We start from the raw sequence: 22,867 nt of genomic DNA on the forward strand, positions 1-22,867 counted from the left end.
ATCTTGATAAAGAGATAACGTATCATTACTTATTAAAAACAACAATAACAAATAACTTTTAAAAATTAGTAACTAGTAACGTTAACAAATCTTACCGTTACTTTTTATAAGAAGTAACGGTAAGACGTCATTTTAAAGTAACGTTTCCAACTTTGTTAATTTTAATATTGAATTCAAAAGAAGAGAAAGATTTCACAACATATATAAGCATTATTTATATTTTAAGTTTAATAGCGTTATTATATAATTATGTGTCATTTTATTATTATTTTAGGTTCCAAATGGCAATCTCGGCGAAAAATGTTAACACCTGCATTCCATTTCAATATATTACAACAGTTCGTTGAGATTTTTATCAGAGAGGGCGAAAACATGACGAAGACTTTGAAAAATACAGGAGGCACAGTTGTAAAAGATTTAGTACCATTCATTAGTGACCATACGCTGAACGTAGTGTGCGGTATTATAATTTGTGTATATCTATGTAAAAGTTTTATTGTAAATAATATTAGTAAACAACAGAAGATATAAACTTATGTAAAATATAACTGTTGCAGTGAATTATATGTTACGATAATCATAAAGTTATAAAGTATAATTATAAAGTTATCTAATTTTTATCAAGATATTTTTAAAACATATAATTATATTACATTAACATAAAACTTTTTTGTAGAGACTATTATGGGCATTTCTCTAAAAGAAAGGAATTTATATCAGCAACAGTATCGAGATGCAGTTCATAAGATGAATCAAATTCTAGTTTATAGGTAACAACACAAATTAAAATAATTATGGTACTTGGAGAAATAAATTAATATTAAATAATCACACTCACGCACGCATAAATAATGAATTATACTCAATCTTATTTTTAATAATACTTTCAAATGTATTCTACTAAAATACAAAATACAAAATATATTTGTATTGCAAATATTGCTTCAAATAAAATTATTAGCCCTGCTAATAATGCACGTAAATATTACATGCTTTCCTTTTTTGCAACTATTAAAATATTAATAAGTAATTAACAATTTAAGAAATTTAAAAACGTATATATTATAAACATTTTATAACTATGATTTAGACTGATGAGGCAATGGCTGAGAAACGATTGGATATTCTCATTAACACCTAAAGGTAGAGAGCAAGTAAAGGTCCTAAAAATATTGCATGAATTTACTGAAAAGGTGCTTAATTTTATCTTCTTTAATAATTGTAAAGATTCTATTAATTAAAATCATTTTTAAAAAATTAAATAAAATTTTATCTTTTATAAAAATTATGTTAATTTCAAAATATTAATAAAACAATTTACACAAAGAATAAAAAAAACTAATATATACGATATGTGTAGATTATTGCAGAAAGAAAAGTTTATCATAAAGATACCAATGGGCAATATTTAAAAAATTTTGGTGAAGATGCAATTGTAGAAGCAGATGCTGTAGATAATATTAAAAGTACGTAATACATACGGAAGTCGTGGATGTTTTAACTTCTATCATTTATTATTAAAAATTATTGCTGCATTGAAATTTAAATATTATCATATTTATAGTCTTAAGTAACATACACATTGCTGTGAATTAAATTACATCAATATATGTAATATAATTTAAATTTATTGTTATTTAGTAAAAACAATACAAAAACTGTGCTTTATAAAGTAGTATTTACATATTAATAAAATTTGATTTAGAACAAAAAAAAAGACTCGCTATGTTGGATCTTTTAATACTGGCGTCTCAAGAAAATCTATTGACTGATTTAGATATTAGAGAGGAAATCGATACCTTTATGTTTGAGGTATGCATTTGGAACTTTTCTTTTTTCTTTAATTATGCGTTATCTAGATAGGTATATATTAATGTAATATAATTACAGGGTCATGATACTACAGCAATGGGTATTTGTTTTGCTTTATCACTATTGGCTGAGCACAAAGACATACAGGTATTTTTCGATTAAATAAGTATTATGAAAAGGAAAGAATAATTCCTTTAACTAAAAAAAATTTATTAAAATAGAAATAATAAAAAAATAATAAGTTCTTTGTGAGCCTGCATGCGTACATTCGCGTTTTTTGCGAGATCCTAAATTCAATTAATTGATATCGAAAACTAAAGAATAAATTCCGATGAAATTGCTGTTTTACCAAATCAATGGCACTTATAAACACATGATTTATTTATGATATTAACACATCACTTCTTTAAAATTATAAAGAAATTGTAAAAATTTCTGTGTACGTGAAAGACATCATAAACATTAATAAAAAATGCTTAATTTAACATTGATATAGGATCGTGTTAGAAAAGAAGTTAATGCTGTTATACAAGAAAATCAAGGAAAGCTTACTATGAAATCTCTGCAAGATCTACAATATTTGGAGAGATGTATAAAAGAAGCGTTGCGTTTATATCCAAGTGTTTTTTTCATATCACGAACGACTTCGGATCATGTACAATTAAAAACAGGTACGTAACTCAATCTTGTTAATATGTACATATATTTCTAAACATATGAAATGTATTATTTAATATTGTATTATAAGAATATGTAAAATAATATGTTTTTTATTTTTTTTTTATTGAACAAGATAAGATTTTTAAAAGCAACATTCCTAAAACTACTTGTTTCCAATTAATTAAAAGAAGAAAATATAATAATTAATAATATAATTCAGGCTCAAAATAAATCTAAAATCAAAATTAATATATACATAAAATATCACACTAAAAGAACCATTTAGACAATTGTTAATCGCTAAAATTATTCAAAATCAATACATATATATACCATTTTATACGACGTTTCGATCTTAAATGTGGTCTTCGTCAGTAAAATTAATATTCATCCTAAATTTTTCTTAATCTCACTATCTATAATAAAAAATGAGTTATTTTTCCTAGCTCTTATATATGCATTTTTGTCCATAATTTATTAACTTTGATCTGTCTTAGGCGTTCGTTATTTTTCGATAGATCTGGTACCCCTATAAAGGAATCATTTAATTTTATTGCCATTGTCATATCAATTATCAACTTTCTTTGATGGAATCTATATTGTAAATTTTAAAATTTATGATTAATTAAATGATAATCATACTTCATCTTAGATTTCTCTCACAATCACCGAATCATCGTCCACATCATACGTTAGACAACAATATATTTTAACGAATTCTTCAATCATATACATTGTACTTATAAACAAATAATCGATATCTATTATATATATATATATATATATATATAAATAGAAAAATTATAACTAACAAGTAAATCTACCCAAGTATTACACTTTAATTTTAATAGCTTTGAGTTGTAATCTATCGGTCAAAATAGGAGACATGTATTTTTTTATACTTGCTCATACCATCGTTAAGGAAGTAAAACACCTTCTTAAAAAAATCAGTTTTTTATTTCTGAGCTAATACCGTCAAAACGGTAAAAGACATAAAAAAAGTTTCAAACAAAAGTTTTATGGTTTTTAATGTACTTTATAACGGTTAACTTAAATTTTTTGGAAAGTCATTTTTTTCGAAATGCTATCTCCCTAATTTTTAAAAATTTAAAAATTTTTCCTAATATGTACAACCATGTATGACAAAATTGTATTGTAAAGATGCATTTTTCACAATGTATTTATAAACAATGTATGTATAACACAAACGTTTTTAAAAAAGCAAATATAGCAACAGGCGCCATGCAGCGAATACGGATGAGGCGCGCGAATAGCGATGTAAAGGTATATATAACTTATTTTTGAAAAATGGGTCTTCGCAATAGAATTTGGTACATGATTATATTTGTCTTTATATATATTATAAATTTTGCTATAGGATAAATTTTTTAATTTTCAAAGTTGAGAGGGTCGGAGGGAAAAAGAAAGACATTTTCGAAAAATTTGAGTGAACTGTTATAAAGTACATTATAAATCATAAAACTTTTTCTTAAAACTTGTATTTATATCTTTTACCACTTCAACAGTATTAGCTCAGAAATATAAGGACGTATAAAAAAATATATGCGTCTTCTTTTGATTGACCTAGATTACAACAGACTCAAAGCTTGTCAAAATCGGGTTGTAACACTTGGATAGAGGAAAGCAAGTCTAAAATAAAAAGATATGTAGAGGAGACCGGGGTAAGATGTAACAATTAGTTTTTTAGTTGTCACACGTGGCAACACATTTTTATAAATTTTTATATGTGGTTCGTATGATACTCTACAACTTCACTTATAATTAGTTCAGTCGTCATATTTAAACTTTAGAAGACGCTACGTATGTTTTCTTGACTTTTACTATTAAAATTAAATATTTCATTGTACATGATCTGTCCAAAAAGTACAGGGACTGCACGAAAAAAAATTTATTCTACATATGTAATGGGTTAACAATATTCTTCAAAATAACATCCTTCTGCATCAATACCGTTGTCAGTGCTTCTGCCATACTTGGTACGCTCCCTAGAAGTCTGCAACCGGAATCTCTTTCAGGCACCATGTCGAAGCCTCTTGTACTCTTTCCATCGTCCCGTAATGGTGTCCTTTTAGATTTTGTTTCATTCGAGGGAAGAGAAAGATGTCTCTCTATAGTCCAGACGGGGCCAGGTCTGGACTATAGAGAAACTGAAGCAGCGTTGCCACGCTGTGCTTCATCAGAAACTCCCTTATGCGTAAGGACTTGTGATTCGACGCATTGTCGTGATGGAGAATCTAGGTATCAGCGATCTCTCTATGAACGAGTGGCTAGAGTCTCAGCACCGAATTTTTTCAGTTTCTTGCAAAACTTAATTACATATTGCTGTTCAATCGTACGTTGCATCTTGATTGCTAACGACACTATAAAACAACTGTTCACACTAGAAGCGAATCACACTCTGTAAAGACTCAGAGGCAAGTGAGCTCGTGTCATATACCTGAAATTTTCCACCAATATACCTGCTCATGGAGACCATTCTGCATCAATTCCCCTTGGCTAGAAAAAATCAGTCTTGATACTTTTTGAACAGACCATGTATTTATAATATAAATCGCTTGTGTTATTGTATAAGTTAGAGATATGTAATTATCTTTTGTTAGGGGTATGTAATTATCCTTTTGTATATTTCTTTTATATACATTTGATTATAATAATATATTTTATGAACATATTTGAATCGATATATGTACTAGTTTTCGATCTGTATTTTTTCGAATTGAAAATGGAAGATTAGGGCAAGTTATTACACTTTGATTGGGGCAGGTTATTACAGTGTAACAGCTTACCCCATTAAAAACATTTCTTTTTCTTCTACAGAATGATGCACAAATTTCAATAAATAGACTATTTACTTCGTCTCCATGTTTGAATACAATGCTGAGCAGTGCCATGTTTGTGTTCACTCCATTCTCACATGAATGAATCACACGGATAATAACATTAGTGTTTTCATATTAATTTATGCAATATTCACAAACAGAACGCATGCATATGCATACGTGAACTGAAATAAGGCCAGCTCAAAATCAGGTTCATCTCTTTCTATTGAGTCAGCAATCTAATTATAAAAGTCTGTGGAATGATGTAATTTACAAAAAAAAATACACAGAATCTATAAATGTAGAAAAGTATGCGACAGCGGCAAAAGAAGTTAAAGATGGCCACCTGTCTGTAAGAAAAGCAACAAATACGTTTAAAAGACATAGATACAAATTAGAAAAAAATTAACTATCTAATTAAAGATGTACTTGAAGCAATGCAAGTATTCATTAATTTAAATGTATATATTAGTAAAAAAAAAATTGCTAATCAACAATTGTAACAACTTGCCTCGGTCTCCTCTATCCGGTAATCATTTAATATCACTTTTTTAATCGATCCTTTTCTTTTAATATGTATCATTTTCCGATTTCCGACATACCGATCTTCTTAGATACAAAGATTCATTATCTAAAATTTGAATATTCTTCCAATCGAATTTATAATCATTCAGAATAAAATATTCTTTTTTAAATATCAATCTTATATTTTCCAATAGATCGAGATTACCGCATTAACATTTCTGTTAAGCTATTTGTAGGTATCTAGCTTAAGTTAAATCCAACAAATATTTATTTTTCAAATTTTAATGACACTTTTCATTAATATTTCGATTTAAACTTTCGATTAATATTGTGTTTTTCTGCTTTCAGAGTCATATTTACTACCTCCAAAAACGATGTTGCATGTTAATATCTATGGAGTCCATAGAGATCCCAATTTTTGGTCAAATCCAGAGATATTTGATCCAGATAGATTTTTGCCTGAGAAGATCCGAAATCGTCATCCTTACTCATATTTACCATTCAGTGCTGGACCACGTAACTGCATCGGTAAATTGTTTAATGATATTCTTTTATACATAAACAAGTTTCAATACATATCAAATTGTAGGTCAACGATTTGCTATGCTGGAGATGAAGGTAATAATAGCCTCTCTGATTCATAATTTTTACTTGGAACCCTTTGATTATTTAAAAAATGTACGATTAGGAGCTGATTTGGTGATCCGACCTATTGATCCGCATCGCCTAACATTTATTCCAGTCGAAACATAAACATTAAAAGATATTTCATATTTTAAGAATTTAATGATGTATTGCAAAAATAAAGAAAATAATCATGTTTATAAATATATGCAAATAATAAGAATAAACATCTGTATAAATATTAAATTTAAATAGCAATATATAGATATTATAATATAAGTAAGTCTGTCTAAATTTATTAAGTGATAAGATCTTTTAATATTATATTATACTGTTCAAAATAAAGCGTTACAAATTTTTATCTCGAAAACATGACATTATTGAGAAAAATTGTTCAGACGAAAGTTGTAGAGTTCAAAAAGGTCTACTTATTGATCTTATCAATTTGATCTTGGATGGCGTCACCAACATCAGGTCAAGGTCACATTGATTTTTTTTTAAACGGAATCCTGTTATATACACATTTTTGTAAAAAGGTTTAATAAGCATTTTATAACAAAAAATAAAATATGTAGTTAAGTAATTAATATTTATCAACGTTATACCTAATGTGTATATTATATGAAAAATAATTAAGTTAATTTTTTATAAAAGGCATTGTAAAAGAAAGTAAACAGTATACTTTTTAAGTTCACAATGAAAATATTATATACAGATTTATTGCAGACTTTTATGTAATATTTGAATGTTACGTCGCTGCTTTATCATTATATTACGATGCAGTCTGCATCGACACAGTCTGCTGTGATATAATGTCTCTTTAATCATTCAGAACGATAACCTTCTTTTGTCAACGTTGCTCTTATAATCATAAAAATATAAGATATAAGTCTGATAAAAATGTTGCTAAATTAAGTAAGATGTAAGAAAATTTGTACTTTAGTTAAATAGTCAATTAAATTTGCAATGCGTAAAAAATGTACGTAAATGTATGTGTCAACGTTTGTGTAAAAGTACAAAGTTTAAAAAATATTACATAATTACTTAGGTAGAAACAATTCAAAACTATTTTTCATAGTATAACATATAACTATTTCGGGTTGTAAACATTTTTGAACAAGAAGAAAATCAATTGAAAAATTTTCTATTAAATCTATGACTTTACTTGATTGATATATTTTTTATTAGAATGAATGAATACATTATGACGAGGAAAGGGGGAAGACGTTTAGAATTGGCCCCATTAAATTATCATTGTAGAGTTTATATTGAACTTTCGCACTAAAGGAGGTTCAAATCCAGAGTCAAGAAACGTTTGTAAATAATTGTCTTGGTAAGTACATTCAAATTATTATTAATATTGCAAGTTATATCTTATCGCATTATAAATCAGGATTGGCAACGTTAGCTCATAAAAATAACTTGTTACCATTACCGTTTTTTTTCCTGAAAAGTAACTCGTTATCATTACTCATTATTAATTTGTTAAAATAACTCGTTACCGTCACTCAAAATGTAATGAGTCGTTACTTTTTTGTTACTTTTTTTCTTGATACTAATAGAATATTATATAGCGTTTTTCATTGGCAGAACTTGTGCGCATTCAATGCACAATAAAGCAGTTGTACACAACTCTAATCTAAATATAAAAATAAGATATCTGAGATGATAAAATGCCTAAAGTATATTTTATCATATAACATAATAAAGTATATTGGATTTCGCAGTTTAACTCGTTTCTCTATTTTTATTAACCATACTTCTTACGTCGATTGTACAGCGGTTTTAAATGCACTGAATGCGTATTAGTTCTGTTAATGAAAAATACTATTATATGCAGATTCTTGCGGTAACTGTAAAAAAGATGGAACAATTCTGTTTTTAGTAGAAGAAAAAACTAAAAGACTGATAAATATGTATATCTGCATACGTTCTAGTTATGATTAAAACTTTTACGTAAATAGACATAAAGTAACGATAAAAGTAACTAGTGAAATCGTTACCATTACCCCAAAAATTTAATTGCGTTATCAGGAGAAAATGTAACATCGTTACTCAAACGTTATCAAAAAAAGTAATTTGTAACGGTTACGACTTTACAAGTAACGCATTACTTGCCAATCCCCTATTACAAATATATTATTAATTTAGATAAAATTAATATAGACTCTTCAATATTATAACAAAATAATAAACAAATATATGGAGAAATAGGAGTCAGCGCGGAGCCAAAGTAAAAATGTAATGATAAAATAATCTTCATTAGCTTATATATTCGAATCAGCGATGACACAAGTTATTTGCATCCGTGCAATTGTAAAGTGAACATTACATTGCATTACATTTTTCGACAAAGAAACAGTTTTTGATTATAATTACATACTAGGTATTAATAATTTAATGCGATTTCGATTGTTTATAACGTATTGGATTGACTAATGAATGCGAATGAACGTAATGCATCAGTTTTGGTGAGTAACCATTAGATTCCGTTCTTTAAGTATATGACGGCCGCTTATTTTAACAACATTGCCAATCCCCTGTTATAAATATATTATTAATTTAGATAAAATTAATATAGACTCTTCAATATTATAACAAAATAATAAACAAATATATGGAGAAATAGGAGTCAACGCGGAGCCAAACTAAAAATATAATTATAAAATAATTTTCATTAGGTTATATATTCGTATCAGCGATGACACAAGCTATTTGTGTCAATGCAATTGTAGAATAAATATTACATTGCGTTACATTTTTCGACAAAAAAACAGCTTTTGGATTATAATTACATACTAGGTATTAATAATTTAATGCGTTCGATTGTTTATAACGTATTGGATTAACTATTGTATTAAATGCGAATGAACGTAATGCATCAGTTTTGATGAGTAACCATTAGATTCCATTCTCTAAGTATATGACGGCTGCTTCTTTTAACAACATTATTGTTCTGTTTCTTAGTTTTACTTTACGAAGGTTCCGTGAAATCCTTTTCTCTAACCAGTAAACTACTAAGAACGCTGGAATCTTTTTGATAAGATAAGTTCTTCCTTTCTTCATCTTTTTCATAAGATGGTTGACAACATTAATGTTGCATCCCCAGAGCATATATAATCAAATACATTGTCAATGATAATGACTAGAAGTAAGTCAAAACGTGTCCAGATGCATTGTCACGAGTAAAAAATTATTGTTATAATGAATAAATAAAGATCATTTTATCATTACATTTGCGCACTTACTTTCATAAATCGAAATCAAATCAATATCGATTGATTTTTCGGATCATTTGATTTGATATCGACTGTATTTTCTTTAAAAGAGATTGATATTTTATCAACGCTGTATCGATAAAATGTCGATTTTCTTTCAAAGATTAATAAAAATCTAATAGATATCAAATCAAATAAAAAATTGGTGCTAAAAATCAATCGACTTTAAATCGACTTGTGAATAGTACCGCGCTGATTCCTACTTCCTTATATATTTGATCATTATATTATTAATATATTAACAATTGCGGATGCTCATATACACTAAAAAAAACTTTTGCAATATCTTACCCACATCAAAGTGTCCAAAATACATCTTAGAGGTATCTTAAAGATATATTTGAGATATATGATATCTTTAGGATATCTGTCTAATGTATTTCGGAAATTTTTGCTGCATGGATAATAAATATTTTTTTGAATATTTGTAAGTAAACATTTAATTATAGTAAATAATTATCAAATAAAAAAAAAGATAACTAAATTAAATTAACGGTTCTTGTATCAAATAGATATATATTAACAATCAATAAATATTTACTTACAAATATTCTAAGAAATATTTATATACTAAATTTTTTTTAGCGTAGACAATTTATTGGCCAAAAAGTAGTTGCGTTCAAAAGTTTTTTTTTAACGGTAAATATTCACTATATATCTTAATAATTTGTTGTTCAAGCATGTTTTAGAAAAAAAAAAACATACACGATTTCGTTGAGAATTGTTTATTTGGCGTTGATTTTAATATAGAAAATAAAAAAAAAACATTTTCGTCATATTTTACTTTCAAAACTGTATTACTTCCAAATAGGAGAAAACGCTGTGCAAGCTCATAAAAAGTTATGTGTATGGTGTATTAATGGCACACACACAAGATGTCTTAAAACTACAATAATATCAGAATTGATTCATAAAATTTCGGTCTGAAGATTTTTATGTATATATGATAATATTTAAATGATTTTTATAATATTTTAATTTTTTAAAGACACTCAGAAAGACCAATCAAAGTTGATGACAAAATAGAGGCATTGAGATCGGCTCCAATCGCCGTTTAACAACACGAGAGATTGCTAAGAATCTTAATATATCTACCTAAATTAAGCTGTTGAGAACCATTTGACATAATTTGAATATAAATAAAGTTAGTTACATTACAAGAGATGTATTGCCAATTATCAGGAAAAAACGCAATTATTTTTTAGCCTATCCAATATATAAGTATACATTCGGCCTAAGAAAAAGCAGTATACAGTAGATAAATAAGAAAATTTAAAAAATTCTAATGCAGTAAATAATTATGATACTAAGATGCTTAAAAAATGAAGTTTGAAATTTATATTTGAGAAATTTTTAATGCAGATTGAGTGGAATAATTAATTTTCCAGTGGCGGATGATAGAATAAGGATCTGCAAAATATTTATAAATGGAAAGTCCAATTTTTGGAATTGCATTGAATAAAGCAATTGACATAACTGTCAGTGCAACATTTTTTGAACTCATTCAGTTTATTCGGTTGGTCCGAACATAAATTCAGCATTGAACTGGATCAGTTTTCATTTGCCGAATACGATAATTTTACGATAAACGTACGTATAAACGTATATGTATAAACGTATGTATAAACGGATATACGTACATACGTTTATACGTACGTTTATAATATTGTAAACAGTGTGAAAAGTAAATGTACATTTTATTGCTAATCAGAAGCAGGTGCTTAAAGTTCGATTTTAAATTAATTAAATTAAATTAAGATCCTGCTTATAAATATTGTAAGGACTATATAATAAGAGCTATATATTGTAAAATTACGTTATATAAAAGTAAACACGAATATTTAAACTATATATCTAGGTGTATGACATTATTTATTTAAAAAACCGTATTGAAAAAACTGCGTCATAAAAAAGAGAATTCATTTCTTGTATCCTTTCTTCACTCATATCACGCGCTCTATCGCTTACAAAACATACTACGTTATAGTATCAGTCGCGTTATTAATCTGGCACATGCCAGATAATAATTGTGTCATGTAAAGCGTCATGCACGCTCTATCTTTCTCTAACGTGCGAACCCTTGTTATATACGCATTTTTTGGGGTGGACGCGGGGGGCCCGCAACAGCGGTGGCGGCGGTGGCGGTGGCGGTGGCGGTGGCGGTGGCGGCGGCGGCGAATGAAAAAAATAAGAAACGCATTGTTTATGTGAGTTCAACGTATTGTTTATGTGGGTCGTATTACAACGATGCCGCCGGGACTTCCCGCGCCTTCCTCCGCTCGCGCTCCCCCCGCGCCTACGAGTACCCTCCGCGCCCTGCGCTCCCTTCAGAGGACAAGGGTTTCGGACCCGCCTTATATGGCTACTGAACCAGTTGCGTACAAGCCGAATGCGTGGCACTGAAAAAGTTCTCACTCAGTACACACTAGTGCGGTCTGCCGACTTCGCTATTAGACGCTTTATCTCGAAGAATTTGTTATACGAAAATTGACACAAATGTGACTGCGTATATCATAGATTGCATGAGATATTGGTGCGATAGTATATAAAGATAATGCACGGAAAAACAGCGATTTCTAGTGACTTCAACGAAGTTTGAGCTTCTCTTTAGGATCTCCTTAAGTAATCGAAAAAATACAAAATTTTCTTTTCAAAATGCTTTATTCTAAAACTTAAGATGGTAATTTTTTGCTGAATTATCAGAAAAAAACATTTTTTAATGTTTTTTAAATAATCATAAATTGATTTGTAATTCTGCCGTTATCAGGGAGTCTAATGTGTATTTCGAAATGAGATGAAAATTACAAAGTAATCAAATTCATTAAGTGTTCACCAATAAAATTATAAATATTTTAGCAAATTTTCTCACTTTTTCACACTTTTTTTTGTGTTTCAAGATACACAATATCGACTACCAATTTAAATCGCTACTATTTTGTTCAAGTCATATCGTAATTGTTTGAAATTACATCCGTATATGTACACGCGTGGGCGTATGCATTTTTTTATTGCAAAAAAGAAACAACATAAAATTTCTCAGTATGTATATGTTACGGGCAAAGTTCACAAATGGGCAGTGTCGACATTGTCCGGGACAGATTAACATTGCCCAACATGATTGGGTTGAGCAATGTTAACACGACCCAGGCAATGCTAGTATTTGCAGCATCAGATAACTCGAGCAATGTTAACACTGTTCACTATGCGGACATTGCCTATAACATAACAAATCCACTAGGTTTTCTACACTTGTATATATGTAATGTGTATTCAGATAGGCTAGAATTTGTTAAAATTGCCAATTCCAATTGGATTTAAGTAGCTTACTGCCTCCTTCTTATCTCTCACACGTACACACATAGAGGTGTAATTTTAAATAATCAATTCGATATGTCTTGGACAGAATCGCAGTAGTTTAAACTGATGACGGTAGCATTACAATTTATCATTATTTCGTATACAATCTATTTTTCCTTAGATTGATATAATTCAGTGAAAAATTATCATATCGAGTTTCACAATAGCACATTTTGAAGAGAAGACTTTGAACTTTCACGCGCTTTTTATTGGATTGAGTTACGTCAACTGCTTCTGTGCAACTCTGGAAACTGAATCTTCCATTTATCAATTTTGCAGATCCTCACTCTATCATCCGCTATTGGAAAATTAATTATCCCGTTCAATCGGCATTAAAAATTTCTCGAAATATAGACTTCAAACTTCATTTTCATTTTTTAAGCATCTTTGTACTACAAGTTACTATGTTACAAGTATTTAAACTTTCCTAAATTTTTTCTAATTTTTTGTTATATATATCCCTTTTTCTTTGACTTCTTGAGAGTGTATTTGATTTTTTTCTTAGAGAGTCACAACACTATTTTTATTTTAATTTGAATGCATTATATTTTATCTGTTATATATTTAAAAAATTTTATATCTGTTTAAAATTTCTTTATTGATAAAACACTTTATTGACAATTAATATCTTTTACTTGTTACAAACATTTAGGACACTGAAGTAACTTTGTAATAATTTGATTTGAAGCAAATGTCACGTATTTTAGTACGTGTGAATCAAACATTAAGCAGAAAGTTGAAGAAAACTGACATTAATTAGATTGATAATCAGGTCAACAATGATCGTTATCACATTGACACTATTTGTTCTTATCATATTAATGTATAATTATTACGTGCATTACGGACGGAATGGACGCCTTATTAACCTTATACCAGGACCATCAGGTTATCCAATTATTGGTCATGTGCTACTATTACAAGGTTCACGAGGTAAATTGAAACTTTTAACATTTCCATAAATTACCTAACTCTAAAATGTGCAATTATCAATATTACCGTGTGTTTAATAATTACATAAAGTTATCAATATCTTTTTAAGTAATAACATTTGTTTTCTTATATAATTGTATAATTATTTGTTCAATATCTACATCTTAATAAAACGGTTCAAATTATATGTACTGCAAATTATATGTACATAATTTGTATTCCACCTAACTTTTTTAGGTACATTAAGAAATAAACTGTGACAAGTGAGGAAATAAATGTCATTACACAAAAAAAAATAAATTAATTACATACATATGTACATACGATCGTATATAAATAATATATTACAAATATTAATATTTATCATTAAATTTTTCTAAATTAGTAACGTTTTTAAATTTACAATACATATATACATTTTTCAGAAATTCTATGGAAACTTTTGAATAAAATGACTGATAAATATTATCCAATTTGTAAAATTTGGGGATTTTTTACGCCTATTGTATCTATCCGTGATCCGGATGATATGGAGGTAATAAAGTATTCATGAAAACTGATTATTTAAAAGTGATAAAATGTCTGAGATATTTTAAGTAATATCTTCATTAAAATTAAGTTAAATAATATTTAATTCAGTATCTGTAATTTCAGGCAATATTAAATAACATGAAACATATCAATAAGAGTATAATTTATGATGTTTTACTTCCTTGGTTCAATACGGGTCTTCTCACTAGTGGAGGTAAAATAATGTGTGTGAGATTAAAAAATATAACATCTGTAATGTATTGTATATGTGTTTTATTATTATATTCTGCTCTAATTATAGAAAATTCCAATTACATAAACAATTAAAACTTTGCAACTAAGCTAAATATTATTTCAAATAACAACCTTTTTTTATTACAATTTATTCAGTAAATATATATGTGTAGTGTAGATATATTCAGTAAAGAGATATGTGTATACAGAAATACATTCTTACGAATAATTTTGTCATAGTTTTACATATAATCTCAATTATGCAAAAATAATCAAACTCAATATCACAGATCCTTTTTTTGTATAATAAATTTTATTTTTTGTATAATAAATTTTATTTTTGTCATTGATAAAATTTTAATTATGTGATATCAATAATGTACCATAATACATAAATCTTTATTGAGCAAGTATTCTAAAAAAATAATAAAAATATTTAATAAATTCTTTGTTTATTAGAGTACGTTTATTAAATAACAACTAAGAAATTTCATCAGAACGCATGAAACAAGAAAAAAACTTAAAATAATTAGTGCTAAGTAAAAATTAATTAACTACAAATTATTGGAAAGCAACAGGCTTTATATAGCAGCATTTATGTATGTTCAAATTTTATATATACAATAGATATATATATATATATAGTTTAACAATATAATTTTTTATTTTATTCTCTTTGTTTTAGGCGCTAAGTGGCACTCTCGTCGAAAGATATTAACTCCAGCATTTCATTTTAATATTCTGCAGCATTTTGTTGAGGTTTTGATCGAGGAAAGCGAAAATATGACAAAATCTTTGCAAAATACAGGAGGCACTGTTGTAAAAGATTTAATACCGTTTATTAGTGAACGTACACTGAATGCAATATGCGGTATTGTATCTTATTTTTATAACTATATATATTTAAGATTTTATTCCGGAAAAAAAGATAAAACACGAAATATTAATTAATAAATATAATTCAATACATTAATATATAAATCAATATAATAATATCTATTTATTACAACATAAGATATTAAAATAATTGATTATATATAATATCTTAACAAATATATTTGCAAAATTTTAATAAATTGCATTTGCAGAAACTGCTATGGGCACTTCTCTACGAGACCAAGATGCGTACGAACAACGATATCGAAAAGCGGTTCATCAAATGGGCGAAATAATCATGTATAGGTAACTTACATGTAAATACTTTGAACAACTGCGATAGCTTGGTAAAACACTTCATCCAATTAGTCTCATATTAAAATATTTTTTAGGTAGAACTCAAAAACTGTAAATATAATATATAAAATAGCAACTTAAACATTAAAATAAAAAAATATATTAATAATTTAGGTAAAAAAAACATCTGGTTTTTATCAATTATTTCAATTACTACGTAAACTAAAAGAACATTCACATAATACTTTATTTTTAATTTTATTTTTGATGCGTAAAAACAAATGTGTTCAGCTAAACACAGATTATCATATTCAGTAGTCTATGTCTCTACGCAATCTTACGCAAGTATAGATGAGTCCACATGCATTTCAGTTACTGAGATATTGTTTCAGTTAAGAACTTCAGTTGTGAGATATTTGCATGTCCCAACTTGCCCCTTAACAACTCCTGTTTTACTCTATCGTATATGATCTATCCAATTGTTTACTTTTGAAATGTTGAACGTTAGATAATATGACGTAAACAAAAGATACGTAAAATAAAAAATATTTATCCAATTGTAACAAAATTGTCTTAAAAAGATACAATATTTATATAAAGCATTCGATATATCCTATTAGCATAAATTTAATTATTATTAAATGTAAATTAATTAAAAATTTTTCAAGTAGTTATAATACTATTAAAATTGATAATAAAATTAAAGCTTTCACAAAATACAATCATCAAAATAGCATATTTATCATTCAATAATTATGATTTAGATTAATGAGGCAGTGGCTGCGATACAATGGGATCTTCTCATTGATGCCAAAAGGCAAACAACAAGCAAAGACTTTGAGGATACTACACGGATTTACTGAACGAGTATATTAAAATTATTTTTCAATGTTTGCTTATATATATATATATAAACCCATTACGTAAAATTATATTATAAAAATTCCATAAATTTAATATGAAATTATTATATGATATTTTATATGTCCTTAGTGTATTTATATTAATCAGAAAAGATTGAGATGGCTCCTTTTGTCTACAAATCGATTACCTACAAGCACTTTTGTCGCACAATAATCGTAGGCAATTATTATGTAGGTAATAATACATGTAGATAATAATACATGTAAGCAAATGAGACGTTCGTAAAAGTGCATGTAAGCAATAATTTTTGTGCGCAAATAAACTGGCAAAATTGATGTAGGCAAACGATACTGTAGGCAATCGATTTGTAAGCAAACAGGATCTTTCCAAAAAGATTAATATGATTGTATAGATTATTGCGGAAAGAAAACTTTATCAAGAATATAACGATGATCAATACTTAAAAGATTTTGATAATAACACAATGACAGAGACAAGTGATGTAGAAACGATTAAAAGTACGTACAATTATTATAGAATCTATTCTGTAATTTCGATTGGCATGTAATATTATAAATTATTTGTTTACATATTATTAATTATAATGCAATTTAAATTTTAAACAAAATTAATATCACTAATAAAAATATCATAGAATTATATTAGAGATTAACATTTTAATTTAAAAATTTTTTAGTTCGGAAAAAGCGGCTTGCATTGTTGGATCTTTTAATAGCAGCGTCTCGAAAAGGTCTCTTAACTGATTTAGATATCAGAGAAGAAGTGGATACTTTTATGTTTGAGGTATTTTATGTATATGGTGTGAATAAAATATTCGTGCACTAAATTTTTTTCTGCTAACGTAGCAACACTGTAGGTTTCTGCAGTGGTGTGATACGTACGAAGTTTAATGAACACGTTCAGTATAATTTTGTCACTAACGCATGCAGGTTTGTCAATAATTGTGAGAAAGTGTAGTTTTTGCAACGTACGAATAAAGCTTAATATTTTAACAATACAGAAAATCAAATTTCTTGTGAAATTCGGGAAGAATAAGTCAGAATCTATCAAATGTTACAGACGGTCTGATCATAAATTTCTATCCAATTCTTTTCTAATTTCACAAGAAATTTGATTCTCTGTTTTGTCAAAATATCACACTCTATTCTAATGGTGCAAAAAAATTATTCTCACAATTATTGACATAGAAACCTGCAAATATTAGTGATCAAAATTATATTGAACATGTTCATTAGATTTTCTATTACATGCCACGCCACTGTAGAAACCTACAGCATTGCTACGTTCGCAGAAAAAATTCAGTTCACGAAATTTTCATTATGTATTTATATCTTTTCTAAATTTTTCTATTCATTATTTACACATGTAATAATACATATAATGTAATTACAGGGACATGATACTGTAGCAAAGGCTATATGTTTTGCTCTTTTATTACTAGCTGAACATAAGGACATTCAGGTATCTTTCGTTAAATGAGCATTATATGTAGATAGAATTTTTTTTAATTAACAATATTAATACACAGAATCGTGTCAGAGATGAAATCTGTACTGCTATAGAAGAGAATGGAAAGAAATTTACTATGAATATATTGCAAAACTTGTCATATTTAGATAGATGTATAAAAGAAACATTGCGTTTGTATCCCAGCGTTTATTTTATATCACGAATTACATCGGAAGACTTAAAATTAAGTATGTAATTAATATTTCGTATAAATAATTTTTAACAGACTATAAATGAATATAGAAATGTAATAAAATTTAATATAAATATTTATAAAATACAATATTATTATTGCTAACATTACAATAGTATTTTTTGTTGAAACAAATTTAATTTTTTTTTATTTTAATAAGATGTATGCAGTCTATTTAATATTTTATAAATTAATAAAAAAATATACTTTACAGATTCATATATAATACCCGCTAAAACAATTGTGCATCTTAATATCTACGGACTCCACAGGGATCCCAAATTTTGGCCAAATCCAGAGATATTTGATCCTGATAGATTTTTGTTTGAGAAAATTCGAAATCGCCATCCTTACTCATATTTACCATTCAGTGCTGGACCACGTAACTGTATTGGTAAGTTAGATCTTTGATATTTTCTCATATAAATAATTAATTTGAGATATGTAACAAATTACAGGCCAACGATTCGCTCTGCTGGAGATGAAAGCAATGATAGCCTCTCTGGTTCATAATTTCTACTTAGAGCCCATTGATTACTTAAAGAACTTGCGAATGGAAGTTGATTTAGTGCTGCACCCTGCTCATCCACTTCGTGTAAAATTTGTTCCCATCGTTAAAATGCATACAACTATTTAACGCAAATGCATCTTTTAAGAACGTGTGATAAAAATTGAAAAATTGTTAAGTATGTTATAACTTGTTTATATATATATGTTATAACTTGTTTATATATATATATATATATATATATATATATATTCACCCGCTTATGTATAATAAAAAGTATAATCATATTATCATGTGCTATTTATAAATTTGATATTTATCAAAGTAATTTGCACTTAATTTATATTTTCCAAAAAGACTTTTGTCATACTCACAGCCGGCACCGTTACAAATTCATAAAAAATTAATCTGAAAAATAAGAGGAATTTATGTACTATTTATACACTTTTACATAATTTATTTATATATTTTATTTCTTTATTTAATGTTTGTTATTTTAATATTTGCCTTTCTATTATTTACAAAAAAACTCATATATCTCAGATGAAAAGAAATTTCTTATTGTAAACGTATCAATATTCATTCTGTTGATTTGATTGAAAAAGATACATCAAAACGAAAGTAACGTTAAACATATGAAAGCATAAAATTCATTTCATATCTTCGCATGTTGTTCAGTTATTGTAAACAAAATTATCGATTCGACCACAATTTATGACATATATTCCGCTTAATTACGCGGTTTAAAATAATCATTTGATTTCGTCGCTCGTGCATGCACTTGACGTGAAATAATCCATTGTGTAATATTATTATAAAAAAAGATTTTTTTAAGAAAAAAAAATTTATTTATAACATCAATATTTTAAAGTTTTTTTCAGAAACATTTAGTCTTCCTTCTTGATATTAAAACATAACCATGCAAACGTTATGCTTGCACTATTTATTTCATGCTCACGAAAAACTTTACCAATATTGATAAGACACAGTTTGTTGCCTCCAGACAATATTGTCAACGTTCGCCAACATTAGCAAATATCATACAAACATAATGTACATAATTATCTATACTAAATGTAGGTCTATATTTAGCAAATGTATGCAAAATTAACGTATACATTGGACATATATTAGATGGTCTGGAGGAGTCTTTTTATTAATACAAATGATGGTCTTTATTAATACAAACTTTTTATGTTATAAATATACACATACATATATATATATATGTGTTTTTGAGTTATATAAGATTTTAGTTAACTTGACATATTTTTGAAATAATGTTTAAATGACGTATCTCAGCAAACAAACTGATATTGTCATCAGTTTGTTTATTCAGTCTTAAAATTACATTATTTTGCGAACATTTATTAACATATTTTGAAATATAAAACTTATAATTATATTACGAATATTTCAGATATGATTGACTGTTTTATCAGAAAAAAATCCATAATAAAAATAATATTTACAAAAGATAAAATTAAATAAAATTTTATTATTAAAATTTATACAATAGTTAACAATATTATAACATGACTATAATGCTTATTATTTTTATATAAAATATTTCAAACATTTCATGTGCAATTTATTTACATTTTGTAAGTGTGCGGAGAATGATATGCGTGATTTTATTTGAAAATATTTATTTTAAAAAGTATACTATACAGTAGTACATTTATTTAATAATTTTAAAAATATTATAAAGTAACATATACGAGGTGGCTGGAATGTACGGCCCCACTCGTCCCGAGCAGATAGAGCGGACTAAACTAAGTCGAAAAATCCTGTACTATTTTGCAATGCTCGCAATAATTAACGAGATATTAACGTTTAAAGATAGCCGAATACGCGCGTCAGCCCGACCTACTATTGCCGAAGGTACGGCCCATCGAGCGTACGGCGTGCGAGCTGCGAGGAGCGGGGGGGATGGCCTAGCAGGCGCGCCGCGCCATTCGAGCTTAGAGACTCGCGGCGGTGAGCGGAGCGCTTGCCCTACGCTCCCCAAGCGCGCCAAGCTATCGATGGTGGATATTTCGCGGTTTAGAAATAAGCGCCGAATAAGAATAACATCTCGATTGCGAAAATTGGGAAATGATCAAGAACCGTTGGAAAAAACTCAGTTTAGTTCGTTCTGAAGCGTATACATGTACATACAAAAAAATGTTACGTGAATATTACTTGTCTCAAATAAATAATAAGAGTATTTAAAAATTGTATTATCAAGATAATATTCTTTGTAATGAGATATAATCGTTATTCAAAAAAAGAAGAAGAAAAATTGCGTTCTCTTTTAGCAGTAGAATAATATTTTTCTGCATTTTTTTACACTACTGCATAGAAGTTCGGACATCCGCATAAATTTCATCGAATGATCGTGTAAAAAATTAAGACATAAAACAGCAATTGTATTATTTTTTAAATGTATTTTAAATCGCTTGTATGTAATATATTTATATAATATTTTATAAAGCTTTTGCTGATCTATTCTCTACTTATAGGGATAAGCGGGCAATATACACCATAACGTGAGCCTATATTTGTGTTCTCTGATTGAATTTTTGAAATGTATTAATTATACTCGTATTATCAATGCTGTAAAGATACTTTCTTTTGACATACAAAATTAAAACTAATTTATTATAAAGCTTTTGCAATTGTTAGTGTACAAGTGATCTAAAATATATTTCAAAAATAATATAATTGCTGTTTTATGTCTTAATTTTTTACACGATCATTCGATGAAATTTATGCGGATGTCCGAACTTCTATGCGGTAGTGTAAAAAAATGCAGAAAAATATTATTCTAGTGTTAAAAGAGAACGCAATTTTTATTCTTCTTCTTTTGAGTAACGATTATATCATTACAAAGAATATTTTCTTGATAATATAATTTTTAAATACTCTTATTATTTATTTGAGACGAGTAATATTCACGTAACATTTTTTTGTATGTACATGTGTACGCTTCAGAACGAACTAAACTAAGTTTTTTCCAACGGTTCTTGATCAATTCCCAATTTTCGCGATCGAGATATTATTCTTATTCGGCGCTTATTTCTAAATCGCCGAATATCCACCATCGATAGCTTGGCGCGCGGGGAGTAGGGCAAGCGCTCCGCTCACCTCCGCGAGTCTCTAAGCTCGAATGGCGCGGCGCGCCTGCTAGGCCATCCCCCCGCTCCTTGCAACTCGCGCGCTCGGTGGGCCGTACCTTTGGCAATAATAGGTCGGGCTGACGCGCATATTCGGCTATCTTTAAACGTTAATATCTCGTTAAATATTGCGAGCATTGCAAAATAGTACAAGACTTTTCGACTTAGTTTAATCCTGCTCGGGACGAGTGGGGCCGTACATTCCAGCCACCTTGTATATGTTACTATGTAATATTTTTAAAATTATTAAATGTATTACGCATATATGACTAGAGTCGTAATCATCTGTTCTTTATCGATAAAGTCTCTAAACTAGTACAACACACGGTAATAAGTTGAAGTGAAAATATATATGTTTGTTTCACTTCAACTTGTGCATCGTGTGCAACAGTTTCGAAAGTTCATCGACAAGGAACAGATGAATATTTAGTATCTAAACAGTATCTAAAAATTTATTAATTTCAAAGATTTCAATTTTTGGTTATAAACAGAGACATTTGAGTTAGTCAGATTTTTGGGTAAAAAGATTCGAAATCGTTATTATTATTCGTGTTTACCATTCAATTCATTCGTGCTGGATCATAGTAATTAGATCAATTAGCTCTACTTTTTATTCTCTAATATAAATAAATTATACTATACATGTA

The 22,867-nt window shown here is 28.0% G+C and overlaps 2 protein-coding genes across 2 annotated transcripts in view; both read left to right on the top strand.

Moving 5' to 3' along the window:
* LOC108753548 (cytochrome P450 4C1-like) overlaps positions 1–6,970 on the top strand; it is a 17,177-nt gene extending 10,207 nt beyond the window's left edge. Inside the window, exons 6-14 of the mRNA XM_018495212.1 lie at positions 677–770; positions 1,091–1,193; positions 1,361–1,466; positions 1,706–1,812; positions 1,891–1,959; positions 2,309–2,483; positions 6,186–6,365; positions 6,427–6,602; positions 6,814–6,970. Coding sequence (XP_018350714.1) covers positions 677–770; positions 1,091–1,193; positions 1,361–1,466; positions 1,706–1,812; positions 1,891–1,959; positions 2,309–2,483; positions 6,186–6,365; positions 6,427–6,590 — 998 coding nt within the window. The 3' untranslated portion in view covers positions 6,591–6,602; positions 6,814–6,970. The remainder of the gene's footprint in view (positions 1–676; positions 771–1,090; positions 1,194–1,360; positions 1,467–1,705; positions 1,813–1,890; positions 1,960–2,308; positions 2,484–6,185; positions 6,366–6,426; positions 6,603–6,813) is intronic.
* A 1,818-nt stretch (positions 6,971–8,788) lies between these two features.
* Positions 8,789–22,867, top strand: part of LOC108753547 (cytochrome P450 4C1-like) — a 27,083-nt gene continuing 13,004 nt past the window's right edge. Inside the window, exons 1-13 of the mRNA XM_018495211.1 lie at positions 8,789–8,932; positions 13,749–14,029; positions 14,455–14,564; positions 14,684–14,774; positions 15,480–15,665; positions 15,883–15,976; positions 16,732–16,834; positions 17,244–17,349; positions 17,529–17,635; positions 18,245–18,313; positions 18,381–18,549; positions 18,769–18,948; positions 19,013–19,147. Coding sequence (XP_018350713.1) covers positions 13,876–14,029; positions 14,455–14,564; positions 14,684–14,774; positions 15,480–15,665; positions 15,883–15,976; positions 16,732–16,834; positions 17,244–17,349; positions 17,529–17,635; positions 18,245–18,313; positions 18,381–18,549; positions 18,769–18,948; positions 19,013–19,147 — 1,504 coding nt within the window. The 5' untranslated portion in view covers positions 8,789–8,932; positions 13,749–13,875. The remainder of the gene's footprint in view (positions 8,933–13,748; positions 14,030–14,454; positions 14,565–14,683; positions 14,775–15,479; positions 15,666–15,882; positions 15,977–16,731; positions 16,835–17,243; positions 17,350–17,528; positions 17,636–18,244; positions 18,314–18,380; positions 18,550–18,768; positions 18,949–19,012; positions 19,148–22,867) is intronic.

This window comes from Trachymyrmex septentrionalis, unplaced genomic scaffold (assembly GCF_001594115.1).
Source record: "Trachymyrmex septentrionalis isolate Tsep2-gDNA-1 unplaced genomic scaffold, Tsep1.0 scaffold7, whole genome shotgun sequence".
Lineage (NCBI taxonomy): Eukaryota > Metazoa > Arthropoda > Insecta > Hymenoptera > Formicidae > Trachymyrmex > Trachymyrmex septentrionalis.